At 45.6% G+C, this 24,984-nt stretch overlaps 1 protein-coding gene across 2 annotated transcripts in view; it reads right to left on the bottom strand.

Annotated features, from left to right (window-relative positions):
- The window catches only part of fstl4 (follistatin-like 4), a 152,150-nt gene that overhangs the window by 112,809 nt on the left and 14,357 nt on the right, over positions 1-24,984 (bottom strand). For both annotated transcript variants that reach the window (XM_035435378.1, XM_035435379.1), the window contains exon 3: positions 20,864-20,897. In XM_035435378.1, coding sequence (XP_035291269.1) covers positions 20,864-20,897 — 34 coding nt within the window. The remainder of the gene's footprint in view (positions 1-20,863; positions 20,898-24,984) is intronic.

Here is a 24,984-nt window from a genome sequence, read left to right as displayed (position 1 = left end):
ATCGCTCTCATTACCTCTCCTACCTCTCTCTCTAACGCTCTGTCCATTCTCTCTCTCCCTACCCCCCCTCACTCACTTTCTCTCTCTCACACACACACACACACACGTACACGCACACACAAACACACACAGACACACGCACACACACTCTTGCTCTAAATGAAGAACGTCTCAACCGAATATTTATTACTCAATCATAACATGTGTGCCCTGTACCTGCAGAGCTGACTTTATTAGAAATTAAATTGAAACTGTGAATAAATTACAGGTGCCAAGCGTGCGTATGTTCACTCTCTTCACTCATTTCAGCTGCATGGCCAGAGGCCTCCCGACTGCATGGGAGAGTCCCCATCAGCGTGCAGCGCGTCTACCTAACACTCAGCCAACATGTTATTTACCATCTACTCACAGGAGACTCACAGGAATCAGACATCAGGCCTCAGACATCACCACAAACAGCCTCAGACATCACCACAAACAGCCTCAGACTGCAGGCCTCAGACATCACAACAAACAGCCTCAGACTGCAGGCCTCAGACATCACAACAAACAGCCTCAGACTGCAGGCCTCAGACATCACAACAAACAGCCTCAGACTGCAGGCCTCAGACATCACCACAAACGGCCCCAACCTTCAAACGCACAACCTGGACACACACACACACACACACACACCTTGATTTTGTGCCGATTCATCTCCTGGTCCTGGAAAAAGCTAGAAAATGTCCGCTCCTGACAGCGCGAGATTGGCATTTTCATTAGAAGAGAGCGACCCAAACGTTTCACAGCCATATGGGGTATGAGTGGCTTATGATAATTAACAGCTCCGCTCGAGGGAACAGCTACTCCTCTCTGTGCATCTGTTCCTCTGACTGCAGAAGGGAGCGTGTTAAACCTCCTTACTCAGGTGTGTCTGCTACCTGCGCATCCTGCATGCAGTGACATCACTTCCTGCATGCAGCGCCGTCACTTCCTGCGGCAGGAAACGCCGACGTGGGCTTTGAAACTTGCCGCACCTGGGAAAAGGAAGTGGCGCCTGGTTTTGCTTTCATAAGAGCGATGTTCGCCGAGGGAAGGAGCCAAAACAAATACGCACCCCGCCGTTCCTCTTTGATTTCTGAGCCCTCAGCTCGACCCCCTCAGGTGCACCCGCGTCCACCGAAATGCTACCCATAATGCACAGCGGCGCGTGTGCAGAATACGGAGTCTCACACAGAGGTACCGCTCGAGGGCAGCACAGCGGTGCAGAAGGTCCCGGGTTTGAGTTCCCTTTGTGTGTGGAGTCTGCACGTTCTCCCCGTGTCCGCGTGGGTTTCCTCTGGGAACTCCAGTTTCCTCCCACAGTCCAAAGACCTGCAGGTAGGTTAATTGGAGAGACTACATTTCCCATAGGTACGAGTGAATGGTGTGTGTGCCCTGCGATGGACTGGCAACCTCTCCAGGGTGTACTCCTGCCTCTCGCCCAATGCATGCTGGGATAGGCCCCAGCACCCCCCGCGACCCTGACCAGGAGTAAGCGGGTCAGGTAACGGGCGGACGGACAGACGGCTCAGGTGATCCTGAGCCTGTTACACCTTCAGAGCCCAGCTCTCTTTGTCCTGTCCACACATTACCCACATCAGCCTCATCTGTAAATATTTTCTGAGCTGTTCCCTCGCTTGTTTACAGCAAGGAAATCCCGATACTCGCGTTTTTCTTTTTTTTTCTTTTTTTTTCTTTTTTGTCATTTCTGTTTTGGAGTTGATAAAAAGCCCAGCCCAGCCCAGCCCAGACTGAATGAATGAACGAACGCTGTTCACTTCAGGCAGATCCGATACAGAGCTCTGGAGGGCGTGTGCTTACTTGTTTACTCTCTAGCGAGAAATATTGACACGTCAAATTTGATTCAGCCGCCTGGCAACGAGGACCAGATGAAGTGGCAGGACTTTGATATTCGGTGGATAAACAGGATGCGCTTTCTGGAGATAAAAGCGAGAGCTGCACACCCTCGGCTCGCCCGCTTTCCGGGGGCATCCGCCGTCGTATCTGAGGGGTGAGTAACGATGTCCTGGGACGGGTGCTGTCAGGCCAAGTCACCTTTTTGGTTTGATACATCCTACTCACACCCGAGGAAGGTCAGAGCCAATGTGAAAACCAGAGGCGCAGTTTCTTCAAATAAAGCAGAAGAGTGGTTTCTATCCTAAAGCTTAATAATAACAACAATAATAATAATAATAATCATCATCATCATCACCACCAAACGCACGCGCTCCACCAGAGAGGCCGTAATGGTAACCACGGTGACAGGAGGGTCACTGAGCACCGGCCGGGAATTTCTATTTTCATTAAAACGCATCGCGGCGCTGTCCTTCAGCACCAGGCGTAGAGCTGGGGGGGGGGGCGGGGGGGCAGGGGGGGTGTTATCACCGAGAACAAAACTCTAAATTTCACTGGGAGCTGCGGCACAACTAGATATCACAGCACTCGTGGCGTACGAGTATGAGACACACCCCCTCCCACCCCATCACCCCCCCCAGCCCACTCCATCACCCCCCCACCCCCGCTACATCACCCCCCCCAGCCCGCTCCATCACCCCATCACCCCCCCACCCCCACCCCATCACCCCCTCACCCCTGCTACACCACCCCCCCACCCCGCTCCATCACCCCCTGACCCCACTATCAGAGCTATAAATATAAGTTACCACAGCGACTCACTTCTCTGGGGACGCCGGCCCGAAAGCTCTTCAGACACCAGTGCACTCCAAGACAAATAACACTCATCAGGTCCACCGCGTTTTCCCCCACGCCTCATTGGCTGGATGCTGTTTTTTTGTGTACCATTCCTCCTGCCACTGCATTAAAACTGGACTACATTTCCCAGCAGGCACCAAAACTCCACCTCAAATCCACTCTGAGATCAATGGCCACATAACAGGAATAATCACCTTACGGTACACTGGCTTATTAGAAGCAGATGCAACAGTAAAGCCTCACCATACATGGCTAATTAGAAACCAGATGCGGCATGTTCCAGTAAAATCCCACATTTTTAAACAAAGTGATGTTGGGAACACAAAGAGTAGATTCTTAGTTTTTTCCTTTTTTGGGAGAAGCTCTGGTGCACACGCCCTACGGGGTCTGACTGAGAACAGAGAGGGGCCCAGCAGGACAGGCTCACCGTGGGCGTGGTGCGTAAGCTCTCCTCTAAATCCACCCCCCAGTCTCAGCTCAGCAGGGGGGCGGGGCCCAGTTTCAGCTCAGCTGGGAGGGGGGGGGGGGGGCACACCCAACCCCACACTGAACCCCCGGCCCGTCCTCACATCTCCTCATGAAATATGCGCGCCGTTCCCCCACAGCTTAGCGCCCCCCCGCCGACAATCAATCCCAGCGCCAATTAATCTGGGAAAAAATCTGGATCGCACGCACTACTTATGAAGCCCTCCCCCCCCCTCCGCCCCCCCCAAAAAAACTCTAAACTTTTTCAACTTTTAAACATCAAAAGACAAAAACTCATTTATACTAAAGAAACGAGATTCGTTCTATTTTTTTGCCTGCCATGCCACCGGAATCCACCCCAGGAATCCACCGTCGTCCTGGTGATTGTACACACGGCTCACACTGAACACCGCCCAACCCCTCGGAGGAAACGAGGCTCCAGACGCGCGTCACGGCCTAGCAGCGTCGCTGCAGCCTGACGAGGGGCTCAACCCGCCCGCCTCCTGTATGTGGCAGGTCCTCACGCCTTCGCGCTTCAACAGCGGCGCTTCTGTGATCGCATCTCCGCCTTTCTCTACGGCGGTAACGCCGTTTGTTTTGCCACGTTAAATGCGCTTCGTGTGGCTCTGACTAAAAGCATCTGCCAAACGACTAAACTAAACTTTAATTGTGTTTTTAAAGTTTTTTTTTTATGATTTTAAAAGGAGAGATGCAGACCGCCCCATCCTCCTCACTTATTTCCTTCGGGGGAAAGCAGAGAGGGTTACGGGGGGGGGGGGGGGGGGGGTCACTGTACAGAAAGGGGGGGGGGGGGGGGCTTCACTTCAAGATAATGTTACGAGTGCAATACAAGGGCTGGATGGAGATACAAGTGTAACATGAAAGTGCTGGAGGAACAAGATAGAAGGGTACAAGTGATAAGACTGATTCTAGATGGGAGTGCCCTGCAGAGTAGTGACAGTTAGTCCATGTACTGCCTGAGGAGATTTTTGTCAAATAATTCATCCGAATAAGCATGTTTATATATTATACTCCAGTATTTTTTAAGAATGGTATAACAACGTGAATATCAGCCCCTATATGCACATGATGTCTAAATTACATGTTTTTAATGCATAGGCATTCAGCTCTCTTAATTTTCATAAATGCAACCGCATTTTGACCCATTCTACGGAATAAAGTCTTTAACTTAGCGTGCACTGTGTGAATTCTGTTATGATATGGTAGTGTAGTGCAGATAAATATTGGACATACTTTGGTTATTTGCATTAAAAATATATATGTTATTATCTTTTACACATCCACTATCCTTGCAGGTTTCCAGTTGGTTGCTTGAGTTGAGTTTCATAAAAGAAGATGATATTTCTATTATGGATCATATCTGTTTTTTTTTAATTCAATTTCTACAGGGATTGTGCCATTGAATTACAACTGGTGATAAAAATGAAAAAAAGCATCCAAGTCAAATAAAACAGTTTCTCTTAAAAATATTAAATGATCAGCATTTTTGTTGCTGACCGCGCTAGCGTGTATTATAATGAATAGTTTGTACAATAGCCTCTCCTGCACCGCACCATATCAAAACCTTCAGCCTCTCCTGCACCCCACCATATCAAAACCTTCAGCCACTCCTGCACCCCACCACATCAAAACCTTCAGCCTCTCCTGCACCCCACCATATCAAAACCTTCAGCCTCTCCTGCACCCCACCATATCAAAACCTTCAGCCTCTCCTGCACCCCACCATATCAAAACCTTCAGCCTCTCCTGCACCCCACCATATCAAAACCTTCAGCCTCTCCTGCACCCCACCATATCAAACCTTCAGCCTCTCCTGCACCCCACCATATCAAAACCTTCAGCCTCTCCTGCACCCCACCATATCAAACCTTCAGCCTCTCCTGCACCCCACCATATCAAAACCTTCAGCCTCTCCTGCACCCCACCATATCAAAACCTTCAGCCTCTCCTGCACCCCACCATATCAAAACCTTCAGCCTCTCCTGCACCCCACCATATCAAACCTTCAGCCACTCCTGCACCCCACCACATCAAAACCTTCAGCCTCTCCTGCACCCCACCATATCAAAACCTTCAGCCTCTCCTGCACCCCACCATATCAAAACCTTCAGCCACAGCGCAGGCTACGAACGCCGCATAACCTTCAGTAAGCTAGGAAACTGCTGCCAATCTACCCAACACACACACGCGCGCGCACGCACGCACGCATACACACACACACACACACACATTAAGATACGGACACACACACAAACACATGCACACGCACATAAACACACATGCACACGCACACACACACGCAAACACGCATGCACGCACACACACACACACACACACACACACACAAAGACACACATGTGCACATACACACAGTACATGCGCAAGCACGTACACATGCACTCACTCACCTCTCTCACATCACACTCTCTAGATTTCTAGTAAGTAGCTTAAGATACCTTGAGGTCTTACCCTTGAGTTTGCCAATGAATTTAATCCAATAACCATGAATATACCCACAATGGCTTAGCTGGCTTTTGAGAGCATATACAGCGAAATGCATCAAGTTGTGTTTAGTATTGTGGCTTGTAAGCTCTCAAGGGGGCAAGGCTGAGACCATGAACTCGCAGTTTGAGAGAAACCTCTCAATCCAATTTGAGGGTTTAAAAAAAAAAAAATAGAGCCGATAGAAGTATTCATAAATCAATACAGGTCTTTTTAAAAATAGAGCCGGTAGATCTATTCATAAAGCAATACGGGTCTTAGGGCTTTCGTGTCATGTCGTCATTCTGAACTCAGACTCGAGTGTGTAAACTATTATGCGAAAGCTGGTAGTTCAGGGCCCCCTCATAAAGGATTATGCGATGAGGAGATCGGAGGTGAAGACTCTGTGGGCTGCACCAGATCAGCTGCCAGGTTTCATTTATGCGAAATGGACTCACCGAATTTCTACGTAAAAAAATAAAAAATAAAAACAATAAACAAGGGCAGACTGAACAGGTGTACAGATGGTCAGTGGTCGTGATTTTCATCCTCGAAACAAACCACAAGCAGCGTTAGATTTACACAAAATGATTCCATCGTCACGTCAGTTAAAAGCCGTTAAACTTTGAAGGCCTTCGGTTTCTAAAAAGCAAGATGAGAGGAAAAGACCTTCAAGTGCAGGTGCACCCTCTGGCCTACATTTGCATAATTCAAAGGAAGGTCTACTTATAAAACTTTCGGCGTCCAGGTGAAAACGTACAAAGCTTGCAGGATTGCAGGAGGAACGCGGGAGGTCAGGTAGATCATGAGGAAAGAGGGCACACAGGTGCGCAGGTGACCTGCTCTTGAAACCTGGCAGGTGCCTTCGGATTCATAAAGAGGGTCACAGGTGTCCGCCATGAACTTGGGTTCCAGGCCTCTGAGGCTTCTCAGAAATACACGGTTTTACAAAGTGAATTTTGTACGGTTGAGATATAATGAATCATCCCTGGACAACGAGGAGGACCATTGTTGAGAAACTTTAAAATTATAAGTAAAATAAAGTAAGCAGTAGCTACATCTTAACTACTGGTGTACAATTGCATCTTAGAAAGACTTTGCAGCCTTTATTTACAACAGCAAGAGCTTTTTATATCGACTGTTCTCACTTTCCTTATTTTTCATTCTCCACAGAAATATAATACCTGTTTTGGGACACAAAATGACCAATAAATTCTTCCTACAAAATTCCCACTAAATGCTGAAATAACCACAACACAGCCACAAAATGTAAATAAATGAAACCAACAGAACATGTTTTATCAATGTATCTACACATACGTAGCAACAGTATCTGCAATGGCCGAAAGTTATTCAATTACATATATTTGAGTCACATGAGCCAATAAACTTATCGGCTAACTTTGGTTAGATTGTTGCAATTAGTTCAACTGTTGTGTATTTCCAACGCTGCTTAATCACAAATGAATGACAAATATACGCAGTGATAAAATCGCATACAGTAGGAATGGCAATGAGGTTTGATTTGTGCCCTGTGTACAGCTAAGGTTGCCAAATAAATGTAATGTATCTAAGGATGATTTAGCCACAAATAGGAAAAGATGTCTCTACACCGCAGTCACAGGAATCATTACAAACAGACCGACAACGCTTGATATAGTACTTAATGAACAATAGTGCATAGCCACAAACTCTAAAACAATACCCAAACACCAGCGCAAAAAAAATATATAACTAAGCTACACTCAGCATTGGGAATAACCTCCAGGAACCAGTCAAACTAGGGGGTACCCCCGGCTGAGGCTGCCAGTCTGCCACAATCTGTTAATCTGTCGTGCTTCCTTTCAAACACACTCAGATCAACTGCATGTTCAACAGCCAGCAGAGGTGAGAGCAGTTCCACTCAGCTCTGAAACTGAAATCTGTTTCCCTGTTATAGTGCGGATAACAAATTTAGAGTGCCACCCGCACCTGCCGATGCCTTTGTGGAGGTGCCAAACAAATTTAAAGAACAAAGCTAAGAAGGGAATAGAGAGCGTCTCCTAAGCATCACAAACCACTGGAGATTTTGTCAGAGCCCGCTCACACGACAGCTGTCTTCCTGTGCTTAACTCTTCGATGAGTCAGTTTTTCTTTTTTTTTTTTTTTGGAGTGTTTTGTTTTTCCAAAATTCCAAGTGAGTGTTCTAGAACTCCGTTGCTTTCAATTGCCAGTAGCGACTGTGACATCAGCATTAGAACATTCAGTAAAGAGCATTACTAATCACATTTTTGTGATCTCACGCCGTAAGGGGGTTAAAAGCTTGGAACATAATTCGGACGGGCGACCCAAGAGAGAACGTTATGAGGTCAGAAAGATAAAGTGAAAAGATGAACCCGACAGGCTTTTCCCTTAAAACAATAATACTTAATATGACCTGAGCTCAAAGCAGCACAAGCACTTTAAACTACACGCGTTATACGGTGCAGTACCGCACACGCGAATCTACCTTGTGGACGCTTGATGTCCTATTCATGTTGGGATGAGTACATCTCCCTTCTCCCTCGATAGCTACTCTGAAATGTCTTATCGGTGTGTGGTAGGAAAGGAAAGCTCAGAGATAAATGTCTTCAAGACATACAGTAGTTAAGCATCATGATCTATGCACTGGTAAAATTACTTGGCTGAGAGTAATAGGACAAAAAAATATAATTGGATCGCATACACTTTTCACTTAGCGTGATATTTATAGACTGTATTTTGCAAATATATTCACATGTTATGTCTCAAACTGTGGCGCTGCAGGTGGTGTAGGCAGCTAGAGAAATTAAAAGAGCGAGCAAAACAAACCAGCTTTAGCTGAGTAATACACACCCCACACGCTTCTTATCAAAACCTGCGGAGGAAAAGCAACCTGCTCAGCAGCAGGTGGTCTCGTGTTTGTCTCCCCCGAATCAGCCACGAGCGCGAGTCAGCTGTGCTGCGCTTTCCGTCCTCAGCAGAGATCAAACACAGCGTTCCTCAGCAGGGCCTCGCAACTCCATCAAACAAATCCAGAGGCAGGGCACGTCGGCGTTAAAAAGGGAACACAGCACATTCCAATTAACTCTCTATAAGGCGCAAGGTCACAAATGACGTGCGATTGGAATGTTCTTAACTGAACGTTCTAATGCTGATGTCACAATCACTGCCGGTGACTGCAAGCAGTGGGGTTCTAGAACACTGACTTGGAATTTTGAAGAAGAAGAAAAAAAAAAAAAAAAAAAAAACATTCCAAAAAGCCTACTATTTAAATGGTTAAATGCATAATTCACTTCGCAGTGCATTGCTTATTGGAACCAGATGTAGCAAGATGTTACAGTAAAAGCTCACATTTTAAACAATTTTCCATGTTTGGAATACATAAACAGAGTATTTTCTTTGTATACACAAACATGTACCTGTTGTTTCTTGAATTAATTAAAGTGTTTCACTTAAAGGGTTTATGATTTCAGTGTACCTGGCTTATTACAGAAGAAATGTGCCATGCTCTTTTATGTACATTTTTAATGCTGTTGCACAATGCATAATTCAATTCTCCAATGCAAAATTAGATTTGAACCTGATTGCCTTTCTTCTATTGCTGCAATTAAGTAGTAAAAGAACACTCAGAAATGCCTGTCATGGTAAATATACAGTAAGTACACTATCCATGAAAGGTAAACAAATAATACTTCGAAACGTAATTGCTTGATCACAGACCATGAGATTTTATCCATGCATAAGAACCAGGAAAACGATCTGCGCATCCTCTGGATCACCTTCATGTTCTAAATGAACCCTTAATATCCTCTCGGCCTGCTGTTGTAGGGAGCGCAAAGTGTGCGGTTGCCCTTGCAGAAGATCACCTCGCGACGCGTTTACACCGGTGCGGAGCTCTCCGACGCACGCCCAGGGTTCTGCTCGATTGCGCTGGCTCCGATCTGGACCCCGGAGGTTCCACAAACGGGATTCTCCTCAGGTGACTGCGATGGCCGTCTCATTACCTGATTTATATCGCATAATCCCCTTCTCCGCAAACAATGTCTCGCGCAGCAGGCACAGTGACACGCGGGTTTATCCTGTTATCCCAGGAATCCGAGGCTCGCGCTAATCTCAGGAACGTCTCACAAATCCATTCAATATCGCAACGCATCTCTGTGCTCGTGTACTTGTCAGTGCGAGAGATCTTTTAAAACTTCCTGTGTACGAACGTGCTCTGTTCCAACTGCAGTAATTCAGGCTGTCATGTTTTACATCCCGGTTTAAAAAAGGGAAAAACTGTTTGCACACCTGACAGCGTAAAACCATGGGTATACAAATGCAAATAAGAGAATTTAAACAGCAACGCTGCGTACCTTGCTTGTTGGCAGTTTTACTGATTACGGTTCAAACATGTCTGTCCGTTGACAGAGTCTTCTGAAGATACACAGCACTGGAAAGGTTAATTTTCTAATTTGCATGAATACATAAAAATAAAAATAAAAATAAAAAACAGATCATGCTAGTACATGAAACTACCAGTAAAGGCAAAGAAATATTCCCTTTAATGGCAAAACAACTATTTATTCACATATACACACACAAGATAAAAACTCACTGAAGACGTATGACTAATCATTATCACCTTTAATCAGACGGCGAAATAGCATTTACCCACTGTCACACACAGGCAAAATACCTTATTAGGCCTGAATATTTAACATTTGTCAGAGTCACTTAAGATAATGCGGTGGTCTTTGCCTGTCCTGGCAGGGGAAATTAGATGGCCAGCTTAGGTAAACACAAATTAAGCTCCCACTGTAATGAAATAATGAATTTTTTATAGGAACGTAATACAATTAAGCTCCTTATTCTATAGATTAAAAATAGAAGCCGGCAGCCATAGGTGTTTGTTTGAAAGAAAAATAAACTCTAGTTGAGGCAATCACACTCACACATTTTCACAGATAGCACCTTTTTTCAGCATAGCATTAATTTCAGGTGCCGATAACCCCACCGATGCTGTTAGCAACAGAGCTGCCAGCGAACGTTTTAATGAAGACGCGCTAACGACGCGTACTGTATGATAGTTCCCTGTCCAGGCTATTCCAAAGCAAGGCTTTTTGCAGCCTATCGGGACAACTTACGCGACTCTACATTACATGCACAGAAACAGGCCCCGCAACGCGCGGGCTTAGTATTGAAGTGCGCGCGTCTCCGCGCGCGTCTCCATGCGCGTGCGACGCATTTATCTTTTAATACGAATCGGAGGAGGAGGAGATTCTGCCACAGAACCAACAGCGCCGTTAAAGTATTCACAGACACCATTATTAATATTTAATACCGCGGTAAATCCGTTTTATTGTTAAGAAGCCAAGCAGTGTATAAATCTGGAGCTTTATCGGGAATGTGGAAGAACAGAAGCGCGAGCCGGAGAGGGAACTTCCTGTTAGGAATGCGCGAGCTGTCATCGGTGTCATGTTCATAAATTGGCATTGAACAGGGACCCGGCGCGTCCCTTTCGGAATAATAAAGAGCGGGAATGAGGGTTGCCAGGTCTGCGGTGGGAATGTCATGAACACGAATCACCAATCCCACTCTTTTGCCCTTTGTGTCAGTTCTGTTCCGAATTAACCCCTAAATAAGGAACGACAGGAATTACGGCGGGAACCAATCGCAGAAAAAAAGCCATTCTATTTAGGAAAATGTGAACGGTAATGACACTCCCATGTGAGAAAATGCAAGTATTTGACCACAATGAGGTTCTGTTGTGGAAACAATTTCCTCTCGGAACTGCTGCTTGACATATTTTGGCCATTTGCTCGGTGTCCCGGGGAAATAAATGCTTTTTAATTATCAAATGTAACATTTTAAAGTCAGTGGGCATTGTATGAATCAATAATGTAGTGTCATTAGTGTCAAATTATGTAAAATTATAGACTGACTTCACATGATGGATGCAATGTCAAACAGACAATTACACATATTCATGTTTCATTTCTGAAAACAGTGAATAAAATGTGCAGTAACAGAAAACGCATTCAAACAAATTAATGTGAGATATATTTAGAGCGACTGCGCCTGCTGTTTGGAACAACTTACTCGTTCAACACGGTTGTCAGATCATTACGCACCCCGAACGTGTCCAAAACAAAGCAGGGCTCGGAAAAACGAATCTGCATTTACCAATCCGATTCAAGGTCAAACGCACACGAGGAAGTTGTGGGCATCTGTTATTTTATCCCTTTTTATTATTCATTAGTTAAGACTGACACGTAACATCTGCTGGTAAGAGCTGAAGGAAGGAGAGCGCAGTTTGACGGAGCAATAGCTGGTGAATGCTAGCGTTATTACCCACTGCCAGGCTAACACTTCTGTACATTAAAGACCCAACGTCTCTCTGATTGATAGCTCATTGACAAACCATCCAATGAGAATATAGCTAGCTACAGTATTATGACACACTGCTAGAGTGGTATTTTGCTCTGTCCAGCACCTATAACATATACTACCTCTCTGCACGTATCTTAGGAAACGAGAAACTACATAAACTCAGATTTACACTTACTGCACCGAAAGGCGACCATTTTAACTCAATATCAGGTGGAAATCTAGCCTTTCCCTGGAAGCGTATCAAACAGTAGGCTGCCACTCTGTTTATTTTCACAGAGAGCAACTCGCCTCAGATTTATTCCATATTCCTGTGATTCATCGGCGTACCTGGGGAGAGTGCTTAACCGGGAGCAGACTGTACCCAAATTTCATAGCCGAAATTCAGCTGGAGTCACTGAGGGAAGGTGTCCTTCTCAAGGATAAATCACCAAGGTCCCAGGCGGGCCTCAAGGTCTGGCGCTCTCACTGTTATTTCACACGGCACTGGCACTGTTACCTCGCTGGGATTAAATCTTAAAATGGCTTTCCTTAACTGTCACTTGGCCACTTGAGTATAGCTGGCAAGCACAATAGCTTTATCAAAGACTAATATGGGCCACAGATTACTTTAAGGAATTGTCATTACATGATGTGTTATTGTAGTTTTTTCTTTTTTGAACAAATGTCTCATGTTGAGTTCACAGGACCTTTTACGGTTTGCATTTGCTGGACTCCGCAGTCAGTCTGCAGTCCCCCAGCTGAGCTGCACAGTCACTCTGCAGTCCCCCAGCTGAGCTGCGCAGTCATACTCACTGTAAACACACGCTTACAGAACACGAGTCACTGTAAACACACGCTTACAGAACACGAGAGTCACTGTAAACACACGCTTACAGAACACGAGAGTCACTGTAAACACACGCTTACAGAACACGAGAGTCACTGTAAACACACGCTTGCAGAACACGAGAGCCACTGTAAACACACGCTTACAGAACACGAGAGTCACTGTAAACACACGCTTACAGAACACGAGAGCAACTGTAAACACACACTTACAGAACACGAGAGTCACTGTAAACACACACTTACAGAACACGAGAGTCACTGTAAACACATGCTTACAGAACACGAGTCACTGTAAACACACGCTTACGGAACACGAGAGTCACTGTAAACACACACTTACAGAACACGAGAGCCACGGACAACCAGGGAAGCGGAACTTTGGAAATCACATGCAAAACAAACTCCAGCGCTGGAGGCAAACCTATTCTAAATATGGCATTTCATTTCTTCGCGCAGCAGGGCACAATTTCGATGAATGGGAACGTCAGACAATAGGACGGGCTCCTCCTTGTCACTGGAAGTAAACACTTCACCGGGCAGGCCATTTCAAAGCCGCTTGTATCCTCGTTGCGATAATACATTTTCAGTGTGGCGGCGAAATTTAGGATATTAATAAACTACAGATGCTTGTGTTCACGGGGGGTGCAGTTCACTGGAGACTTCACTGAATGCGAGTGGTGTGTGAATACTAGAAAAAGACTTACATTAGCAATGGATGTGCATGGTGCTTAAGAAGTACAGCACAAGAGGCCGCGCTGTATTCCTGAATGTATTCACGATACAGCATGCCTTGAGTGCCGCACTGCTTTTATAAAAAACAGTCGCTTGTTACAAAAAAAAAAAACGTTTTGTGTGCTGAATGATTCTGTTTACAATCAGGCCGTTTGATAAATTGTCATTTGTATTGGATTTACAAGCACAGTAGTACGACCGCCGCAGACAATCAGCATCCAGGATCAAAACAACCCATTTTAAGAGCACATCTGAGTAATAATACAACAAACTGAGTAATACGCATGTTTACGTGTGACGGACTTGGGAGGGCGGCCTTGTGCAAACTACTTCCTGCTCAAGAATGACAAAAGCAGAAGCTTTGTAGAATAGCAATTTCTCTGTTGAGTCATTTGAGTGGTTTGGGATACAAACAGAACTGCAGCGTAGGCCAAATTAGATTTATCAGGTGGCTCTTTCAATGTTTTTTTTCCCAAGCCGTATTTTGCTGTTCCATGTAGAAATATGCACACACACACACACACACACACACACACACATGTCTGAAAGCACAGTGAAAAATGTTACCTGAGTCAGTTACAGATTTGTTGTCTTATAAATAATGCAGCATTTTAATTTGAGACAACCAGCGGAATATCCAAAGGGTCCCCCCCCACCCCACCCCACACCACCCCCCACCTCCACCCCTATTACTGGAGCTTGTTTGCTGTTGTCATTCGTGTTAGCATATTCATAAGACCCGAAGGCTTACGTTCCTCGGAAAAGAACACGGCAAACCTTTCACGTGAAGAAGAAAGGGTCTACAAAACAAAACAAAACAAAACAAAAAAAAAAAGCGAATAAAAAAATAAGTCGGCGTTATTCTGAGCGTGACGCACGCCGTAACTCTGTGCCGTCGTCGGGACGGGGAATGTTCGTCAGGCGATGTCCCCCGTTCTCTCGGGTGACAGCGCCTCGTAAACGCACAAGAGGAGAGAGCGCTTAAAGTACTCTGTGGAAATGCACAAATTGCATATTGAATTCTCAGAACGGAGCAGACCTTCAAAGCCAAGCGCTTGGCAGGCTGGCTGTTCTGCCGGGGCTAGAGAAATGAGGATAGTAGCAAATTGCTTGTCATGGGCAAGTGATGACAAAAATACAAACACAATATTAAAACCTTTGTAGTACTTTTTTTTTTTTTTTTTTTTTGGTGCCTACCGACTCATTTGCACCTGACACTCAAAGCATACGTACCTGTCCGAGAAAGGGGGTACAGGTGGGGGTGTGTTTTTTCTCTCTGAGACACAATTCCTGCTAATGTTCCCTCACTGGGGGCCATATTTTCCCCTGAAAATATGAATCCAAAAGGGTACAATGGGCACACCTGTGAGTGTACTGCCCCGGTGACAAGCCACTGCACCCCTATGGGTACACATTCTTTTCTGGCAGAGCAGACCGACTGCATTTGAGATCTCAGCAGGCAGATCTCAGAGCACTTACATGCACACAAGCATGTATTTAATGTTTGCGTTTGATGATATTTTAGTACTGACAGAAAGAGATGAAATAATTAGATAATTAATACATTTTCTATTATGTGACAATCACAAATTGAGCAAAGCATTACGTCTGACGTTTTAATAGGATGTTTTTATGGGTGCAAAAATATCTTGCAGCAACAGGGAGCCATTGCCATCCATAGATTTCATAGTCCATAAGTGTCATTATACGTATGGACTGTCAATAGGGCTGTTGACTCAAAGCAGTCAAATCAACGTAGAGAAAAGGTCCGCAGTCTTTGCTGGTTTTTCCATTTTCCTCATTTTTCTCCGATCGTTTGGGATTCTTTGAAGCTGGAATGTTACCCCTTTGTTAATCTGACAATTTCAGTACGGTCATACCATTTGAGACAAACTCAATTGCCATTTTTACATATATTTCACATTATTTTTGCCATTTTATAAACATTAAACATTTAGCACACATAAAAACAAACCTCATAACTATCTTCTAAAATGCATAATTCAACCAATGTATCAAATTAATGCTCCAAATTGACTTTTTTTCTTCGGTTTAATTTCTCCAAAATTTGTGTCCTCGGTTCCCGTGCAGAATCGCTGCAGCTGAAATAATCGGACTCATCCGATTAGCTCAACAGTTATGGTTTCCCGCACAAGCCGCTAGGCTTTCTTAAGCTTCCCACATTTTTAGAACCATATTTGCCTTTCCATGCAAAATGAGTTACAAATGCATTAGTCGTCTACATTTCTGCAATGATTTTCTGAAGCCAGAACCTTTTTTTCCCCCAGAAACGATCAAAGAAGTACTCTGAACAAGACATCTTAAATCTTGCTTAAAGCTTAGATTTAACCTCCTAAAACTCAGCAATCCATATTTGTCCCCTAGAGGGGACACCAGTCTCAATCTCAAAAACCATATATTCTACTGAACTGAAATGGACATTCACTAGAATAAAATGTATAATATTATTAAAAAAAATATTTTCACTGCAACATTTTTTTTTTTGGTCATCCAGGAGACTTATATTATGACAAAAAATTAAAACGCTTAAACTTTTTTTTTTCCCCTGTCGAGTCTCAGGAGGGTCAGGAGAAGGACAGCAGCAGCAGCCGTGGGAGTCCATAGAGGAGCCCCAGACCTAATCTCCATGACGACCCGGAGACACGAATCAGCATATGTTCTCCGGTCGAGCCTCGGCGGTCGAGATCATCCCTGCGGGGTTCCCCCCCCCCCCCTCCCCTCCCCTCCCCTCCCCTCCCCTCACCCCCCCCCCACCCCCCGACAGCCGCGTCTGAATAATCAATGTGCGGCGCTAATTAATAATGAGCCCCGGGAACGCTGGGAATGCCGGGAACGCCGGCCCGTATTCCCGCTCCGCGCTCGTCACCGCCGGGCCTCCTGCCAGACCGTCGGAGCGTCGGCGAGCCGGGAGGAGAAGCTCGCCGCTCGCCGCTCTCCTCCCCGGCTCCCTCCTCCCCCACGCACGCGTGCGCCCGACCTGTCAGATGCCGCAGACAAACACGTCCCTTCTGCGCAGGAAACCGGTCGATTCTCCCCTCCTCGGAACGCGCCCGGCTCCTCCGATTCACCGTCTGCGCACATGCAATCGATTTTCATACGCCAGTGGTGCTCTCATACGCCAGTGATGCTCTCATACGCCAATGATGCTCTCATACACCAACGATGCTCTCGAATCGGTGGTCATTTAAAAGCTTAATCTCGGAAATACACCCAACATGTCATTGCCTGTAATACAATGCATGAATTTGAATATTGCATGTTATGCAAGTTCATGCATAATATGCAATATGCCATTGCCTGAAACACACTCTGAACCCTTAAGAAAGACAACAGCAGGAAACATTCATTTACACCTTTCAAGAGTGGTTTTTTTTTAAAGATCTAAATTCTAAGTCAGTGTTCTAGAACTCTAGTATTCCAGAACTCTAGAATTGCTTTCGATTGCCAGCGGCGATTGTGACATCAGCATTCGAATGTTCAGTTGAGAACATTCCAGTCACGCGGCTTGTGATCTCTCACCGTAAAGGGTTAAATAAGCCATAGAGTCAGAAGCACCTGCTGAGCACTTAAATATCATTGAGCCCGCGACACTGAAAGCATACGCGGGCGCGTTAAGCAGCGAAACGTATTTACCGAGTCATATAACCCGACGTGACAGCGTCTGATTAATATTTCCATTTTCCCCGGAGATATGCAAATACGCTTTGTCCTTTACAGAGTGACAAAGTGCCGCAGAGACCCCGGAGGAATGAGATGCCCATCTCTGTGACTTATTCTCAAACTCTCAACCGGCAAAAAACAGAATCTCCTTATGCAGGTCCTGTGATCTCATCTCACCCCCTGAACCAGAAACCCATCATTGGACAGAAACGGAGCTCATAATGTCAGCGGCAGGGGAACTGGAAAGCCCTGCTTAAATTAAAACTGTGCCCACTCGATGCTGCCCCAATGGACACGGAGTGTTTCCAGACGCAAGTGGCATATTTAATCGCACAAGAGTTTGTGACGCTTTGCGCAGCTCACAAAGATTTAACTGTTTTTTGCACCCTCACACAAACCTGATCGAAAATCCATTAACATATTGCATTGAGTGCCAATTCCTGTTTTGTTTTCAGTCAAGAGTAAAAAGAAAATGTAGCAAATATCTTTGGTCTGATTCAGAAAGCCATGTACCCCCCTGTGGATTATGAAGGTTTTCACAGGCTCCATCAAATTGCAAGAACGTGACCTCACATTTTAGATGTTTGGCACGGCTGACTTTGTCTGTGACCTTTGTCTTCCAGCCCATAATAACTGTCCCTCCATCCATTCATCTGAAGACAAAGCCAGATCCGACAGGAGCAATGCACATTTTTTGAAAATTTAATTTAATTTGACGGTTCAATAATTTTTGTCCAGACGGTTTATGAATCACATTCTGACTAATGTCCATCGCTCTTCAGTACATTAATGATGCAATGTGACGATACTGCTTGGCAATGGCGTGTAACCATTTAAAAAAAAATTTTTTAATGGTTTTTAATATGGCCGTTAATGATTTGACTTAACTGTTCTCTGAGTTCCTGTCCCCACACGAGGCACAGATCATACACTGGCTGGGCTTATAGAATTGCCAAACCCTACCTGACTCAGCGAAGAGTCGCTCGTGATTCGCCGTCATTGGTACGCGATGAAGAGCCGGCCGGCGAATGGGAGCGTTGCTTTTCCTACATGCCAAGAATCTCTCCGAGGCGCCGCCCACATGCGTGTGCATGCGTGTGCGTGCGTGCGTGCGTGCGTGCGTGCAAGCAACCTCCCCTTCCACAGCGACGGTCCTTCGATTTCTATTAGCGCGAAAACAACGTCCCAGCACGTCAGGAGAATGGGCGCACCATGTGAACGCTTTTCCAATGCAGCAGGTGTCCGCGGCAGAGCAGTGACTCAACAAAAGCCCTCGTTACCCTTTAAGCAAGCGCACAGAAACCTGCCCCCTCTGTGCGGTACCGCCACGCGCCCAGGCATGATGATGAAACACACATCAGTTCAGAATACGGAAGTAATGCAAGCAGAATGCTACGGACACAAGCCACATCCCTTACTTCTCTCTACAGCGGGGGGGGGGGGCAGTTCCAGTCCTGGAGAGCAGGTGCTTATCCACCCATTACTCGGGCTGAAGGAGCTAATTGGCCAACACCGGTGCACTCGCAGATCAGATCAAAGTAAATCTTTCGTATGGGGACACAAGAACCATCTTCGACTGTAATCCATGAGCTTATCAAGAAATGAAGCTGAACTGCTCGATGGCGTAAATATTACGAGCTAATTAAGCACTTAAGGCCAGAAAGCCAGTTTGCATGAAAACCAGAAACGGACACGTTGCCCACCTCTACTCAACAGCATTCTCCTTATGTCTTTATGATCTCCCCCCGATCAGCTCTCGTTCTCCGGCATTCCTGAGCGAAACGGCTCCCTCCCCCCTCACGCCCCCCCCACCCCCCACTCCCCACTCCCCCCCTCCCCTTCCCCAGTCATTTACAGCTTGTTAGAGAGCGGCTCTGTCGGCATTGCCCCGTCTAATTCGCACCCAATTACCGTCTAAATGAACCACAGGGCCCGCTTCACTTAGTTTGTCTCCTCCCATTGTTTAATTTGTGACGGTAACGAACCCTGATTAAACCGCCACACGGGTTCATAAATTAAGCACTGGAGGCGAAATTAATCACCTTTCTCTCCGCAAAAGATAAATGAGGGAAAGCCCCGATCGTACTTTCGGCAACGTGGGAGCCGCGGAGACGCGCCTCCGTTTTTTGACGTTTTGTGACCTTTTCGCGAAAGTCTTCAACGAACGCACTTTCGCTCGCTGCCGAAAATGTCATTTGTTCAATGTTGGGTGAGAGGGAGAGAGACAGAGTGATGGAGAGAGAGAGTAAAGGAGAGAGATGGAGAGAGATAGAAACAGAGTGACCGAGACACAGAGAGAGAGAGAGAGAGAGAGAGAGCGCGAGCGAGAGACCTTGGTCTTATACGCAGTAGTATTCACAGGTAGACCGACACCTCGCCATCCAAATTAGGCCACTTCGATTAATGCCACAATCTGCAAGTGAGCAGAAGAGGCTTGGCAGTGAGTGTGTGTGTGTGTGTGTGTGTGTGTGTGTGAGAGAGAGGAGGTGAGTGTGTGTGTGTGTGTGTGTGTGTGTGTGTGTGAGAGAGAGAGAAGGTGAGTGTGTGTGTATGTGTATGTGAGAGAGAGACAGAGAGACAGAGAGAGAGAAAGAGAGTGTGTGTGTGTGTGTCTCTGTATGTGTGAGACAGAGAGAAAAAGAGTGAGTGTGTGTGTGTGTGAGAGAGAGAGAGAGACACAGAGAGATGGAATGAGAAAGAGCAGGCATGTGTTTATTGATGGTGGAGATGGTGCTGAAGTTTAGCACATAAACAGACACGGCATAATTAGCCCCAAGGGATGAATAACCAGCGGATTTGAATAATTCAATCTTACTCAATGAGTCCAGCTCACTCCATGGGCTAAAAGCTGAAAAGCATGGTGCAGCTCTCCATTCTCCATTACCAGTGGCCATTCCCTTTCATCGCACAGATTCTACGGTCAGTGATACGCAAGTAGGAATTTATTACCTCGCTAACAAAGCCGATGTTTCACCAGAAAGTCTATAATGCAAATATACTGTTTACTTTAATTTTTACGACTGTGCAGAGAGGCATCTCCGCCTTGATAATTCACAGAGTGCCACTGAATGTGACACGTCCCCATTTCAGGACCGTCTTTTTCCGCTTTTATTCCACAATTAAAACTTTTACTCTCAGACGCAGTACTCTAAACGCATCCAGCGCTTTCCTTCAGCAAACTTTATAAAGCGTTGGCAGATCTAGTGAAGATAATTGGCATAGATCAGATTACAGGCCACAGCAAGCCGTTAAATGTGGAAATGAATGGATTTTTCATGCCAAAACCTAGTGGTAAATAGTTTCCTATGTTTCTTAAGACACTTCCAGATAGTAGCTTGTGTTCAAAATGTTCTGTCAGCATTTAGTATTCGCCATGGATCAGGTATATAAAGCTATGATCCATGCAAGTCAATAAAAGATATTTGGAGCTATACATTCCAGTAACAGAAAAACACTTTACTCCAATGATAAGAAAAAAGGTCAAGAGATGAAATGGCTAAAACAAATCAAATGAAGCAGTAAAACACAGATAGAAAACATGAGTACTTACATGTGTTGGTCTTCCCATCGTCCCCTCCAATTTGCTGCAAAAGAAGACAGACGCAAAATAAACATATGGCTCTGGTTATAGCCGTTCTTCATTTTTTTTTTTTTTGTTGTTGTTCCTCTAACGGCACAACCGCGGCATTTCGCACCGTGTCCCAGATCGACGCGTTCGCCCTCCTCCTCAGACGACGTTCCGCAGCGCTCGCTTGCGGGACACCTGCTGCCTGCGTTCGTTTTGACGTGCGTTCGACACGTCGCGCTGAAAGACCGCACCGCCATGCCTGAGAATGCCCGCCGCGATTTCCTCTCCAGATGCACCAGAAAGGGCTTTCTCTCGGAACCATGACAGCTGTTCTCCTCCACGTAGTCTAACGCTCGTTCTTTAATTAACGGCAAAAAAAAAAAAAACACAGATGTAAAAAGAAGTTTTTTACAAAGATGTGCAACATCCCTTTTGGAGCTCAAGCATAACAGATGAAACTAGAAGGAACCTATATGGGCGGCAGTGTAGTATAACGGCCATTACTTTTCCAGATATGTCTGTCAAGAAGGGACGCACAGACGGACAGACAGGCATTGTTATAAAACCTCCTTGGCAGAGTTAACAAAAGGCAGGAAGGGGAAAAATTAGATCAGGCTGTTCCCATTTGAACAAAGACTTTTTGCAGTAGCAGTGCTGGCAACACTTCGCTCGAAGTTGGCAGGGAACATAACTGCGCATCGCGTTCCACGACTTAATTCACAATAATTAGTAGATTCACAGGCTGCATCATTACCTCACTATGACCAGGAGTCTCAACACTGTCACACGTCCCAACATTGTGGCAGATGCCCAAAGACACCCTGTACAATCAGGGGGAGACACACACACACCCACCCCCTCCACCCCCATCCTCAAAACAAGCTCTCCTGCAGTAAAGTTTAGAACTATACTGTGGGAAACTATATTGTGTACGAACACAGGCAAAGTGCATTAGAAATCTCTAAAAACAAATAAACTGTCCAGGGAAACGCAGCTCATTGTTACAGCACCATGTGCAAGTTCATGTTTGATCGATAAAGCAAGTTACCGTCATACTGAAAATGCAGCGGGGTATCCGAGCACAATCATAACTTTCAATAAAAGGAACAGAACATCTTCAGCTATATCTGTACCCTGAGGGTGTATGTACAATCTTAAAACTGACGGAACGATAACAGTACGAGCATGCATAACACACTCATAAAAAGACAGTTCCTAAGACAGGATATGGGATAGTATGATATTGATAAGGCCCGTGCTTCTGATCTGTAATAAACTGGGGAATCTGAGTTAATTTTCCCCTCAGTTCCCACCCAGCGTCCGAGTGCACGTCGACAGAAACTCTAGCCACTTCAAATCTGTCACTCTCAAGCCAGCTGTCAGTCTAAACTGCATGCGAACCATCCACACCAACTCAGAGAAATGAGCTCTATTGGGAGTACTGCGGACGGAGTGTAGCACAGTGGGTAAGGAACTGGGCTTGTAACCGAAAGGTCGCAGGTTCAATTCCCGGGTAGGACACTGCCGTTGTACCATTGAGCAAGGTGCTTAACCAAAATTGCTTCAGTATATATCCAGCTGTAAATGGATACAATGTAAAAAAAAAAAATGCTATGTAAAAGTTGTGTAAGTCGCTCTGGATAAGAGCGTCTGCTAAATGCCTGTAATGTAATGTAATGTAATACTGCGCTCTCCTTTCTCCAGAACGCTGCCCGCGTTTCAGCTTTGACCAAGGCTTGCGTTATACGCGCGTGAGCGTGGGAATGGGTGGTTGTTGAGGCGCGGAGGGAGGAAAGGCTGATTTAGTGCCATGGCCTTGTGCAGAGGATATGCACACCACAGAAGAAGCATATATCAACATAACTGCCAGGGAAATGAGTTTGAACACTTACAGTACTATCTACCTACTACCCACACTACTTCACCTTATGTCACGTATTACCTGCTTAGCAGGCTGGTGCCCCATATATTACACGCGCATTCCACATTAACCTTGAGAATTAAGAAAATACAGTTATCAACATTTGTCACGGGGACGTCTGACACGGAAAGGCCCTTTGACAATGAAAGTGCTGACAGAGGAACGGTTCTTCAAGATTAAACATCGCCTTCGCCTCCCGGAAAACGTGACAACGTGCAGTAATATCGCAGACAATAACGCGTCCCTCAGTTACCTGTTTTGCGCGTCTAATGGTTTTTATTAAAAGTAATGAAATTGTCAGAGGCAATAAATAGCTGAAATGAAATCAGAGAGAATCACGTTACAGGTCGGGCCTGCGTGGCATTTAAATCGCACACGACAAGATATACAACGAGGGCATTTGATTAATCGTTAAATGGCTTCGCTGCCCTGGAGGGTTTTTTTATTTCTTCATTTTTTTTTTTTTTCTTCTCGACAATCTCTCATCTGTGCGTCAGAGGGAAAGGGTTCTGCTGATTAAACTGAGAGCCGACGGTGGAGGGAGCGTGCACGTGCGCGTGCGCGTGCGCGTGCGCTGCTGTGGCAACCGACGGCACGGCCGAACGGGAGAGAGCCGTCGTGTCGGTTAATCAGTTGAAAAAGCTCCCGGCAACGGCGGAACTCCGAGATTCTGAGGTTTCCATGGGTACGCGGAACACTCTGAAGCAAGCAGGCAGGCAAACAAGGCGGCGATATTAGTGCGAGTCTTAAATGACAGAGGTTAGCGCGGGGAAAGGAGGGCGATCTTCGACTCGACTGCTCGAAGAGGAAAACCGTAGGGAATTTTTTTTTCCCGAAACACAGGAAAGAGCTTCTATGCTCGTCCGGATGAACAAATTAAGGAGAGCCGCTTCCTGCTTGAAAGGTTTAACTAGCAAAATAAGACGTCTGTCGTCAGTCAGAGTTTTACTGTGTGGAGGAACACCCCCATTAATCTGGGGCTGTTATTGTTTTTTTAGGTAAGTAACCCCAACCCACTTCCTGGCGATCTACTGTCCTGTAGGTTTACAATTCTCCCTTAATTTGGCATGCCTGATTCTACTAATTAGCAGCTCAATTAACTCGCTAGCTGCTGAATACGGTGTGCTCTGTTAGGGTTGGAGTGAAAGCCTACAGGAGGGTAGATCTCCAGGAACAGGGTTGGGTAGCCGTGGCAGAAACACTCAGTGCTACACACTCTATAGACAGCAGGGAAACTGAGAAGCCTAAACAAGCTGAAGGGCCTGATTCTCATTACCAAACGTTCTTGCGTTCTTACTGTAAACCATGAGCCTGCATTAAAAGTAAAAACGACTATCTTTCATGGAACACAATAAGAAGCAGCCCTCCTATCTTATCGGTACTCCTGCAGCAGGTATCCATAATGGCGCTGACAGACCAGTGGTATATATCACTCCTTTATTTACTCTGGGCCTCACTGCACAATATGACCATTACATTTCACCTATACTGAACACGCGCACACGCACAGGCACAGGCACACGCACGCACGCATGCACAGACACCCAATTCCATAAGACACAATGTATTTCATGACACTAACCAGTTCCATGACACAGAGTATAGAGTACTCTGACTACATAATTTGTCAGCAATCTTTTTTTAAATCACAGTATTGAAACAGCATTCAACCCAAATGATCAAATTATCTATTCTTTAATTGAGAGTAAGCGTTTTAAATTTGCAATCTCCACATTTTAACAGGCAATTCGAACAAGAGAGCGACAGCCCTTAACTTCAAAAACTGTGGCAAGTGTAATGCCAGATGCCACCTGTATTTACCTCTGATAGGTAACATGCAGTATTGCACTGAGTTCCTCCCCAGACCTGGGAAAGCTCCATGTGAATATGCGTTTGATGAGCTTAGCAAACAGAACCCTGAAAATTTAACTTTGGGGGGGGAAAAAGTGCTGAATTCTGGTTTCCTCTTCACCAAACCAGCAGAATAACTGCCTCTAAAGGTCTGTCTCGCTGGCTGGCGGTGACGGTGGAGTTATGGGCTCCCTTAGATCTCATTTTTATGAAAAGGGGGAAAATGTAAGAAGGATTATTACGCTGTATTAACTCAGGCATATCAGTGGAATTCGCTCCTTTTTACCAGAATTTGACTCAAAAAGGCCAGTGAGCCTTTTACACTACATTT

This window comes from Anguilla anguilla, chromosome 9 (assembly GCF_013347855.1).
Source record: "Anguilla anguilla isolate fAngAng1 chromosome 9, fAngAng1.pri, whole genome shotgun sequence".
Lineage (NCBI taxonomy): Eukaryota > Metazoa > Chordata > Actinopteri > Anguilliformes > Anguillidae > Anguilla > Anguilla anguilla.
This window is presented reverse-complemented; position numbering and strand designations above follow the sequence as displayed.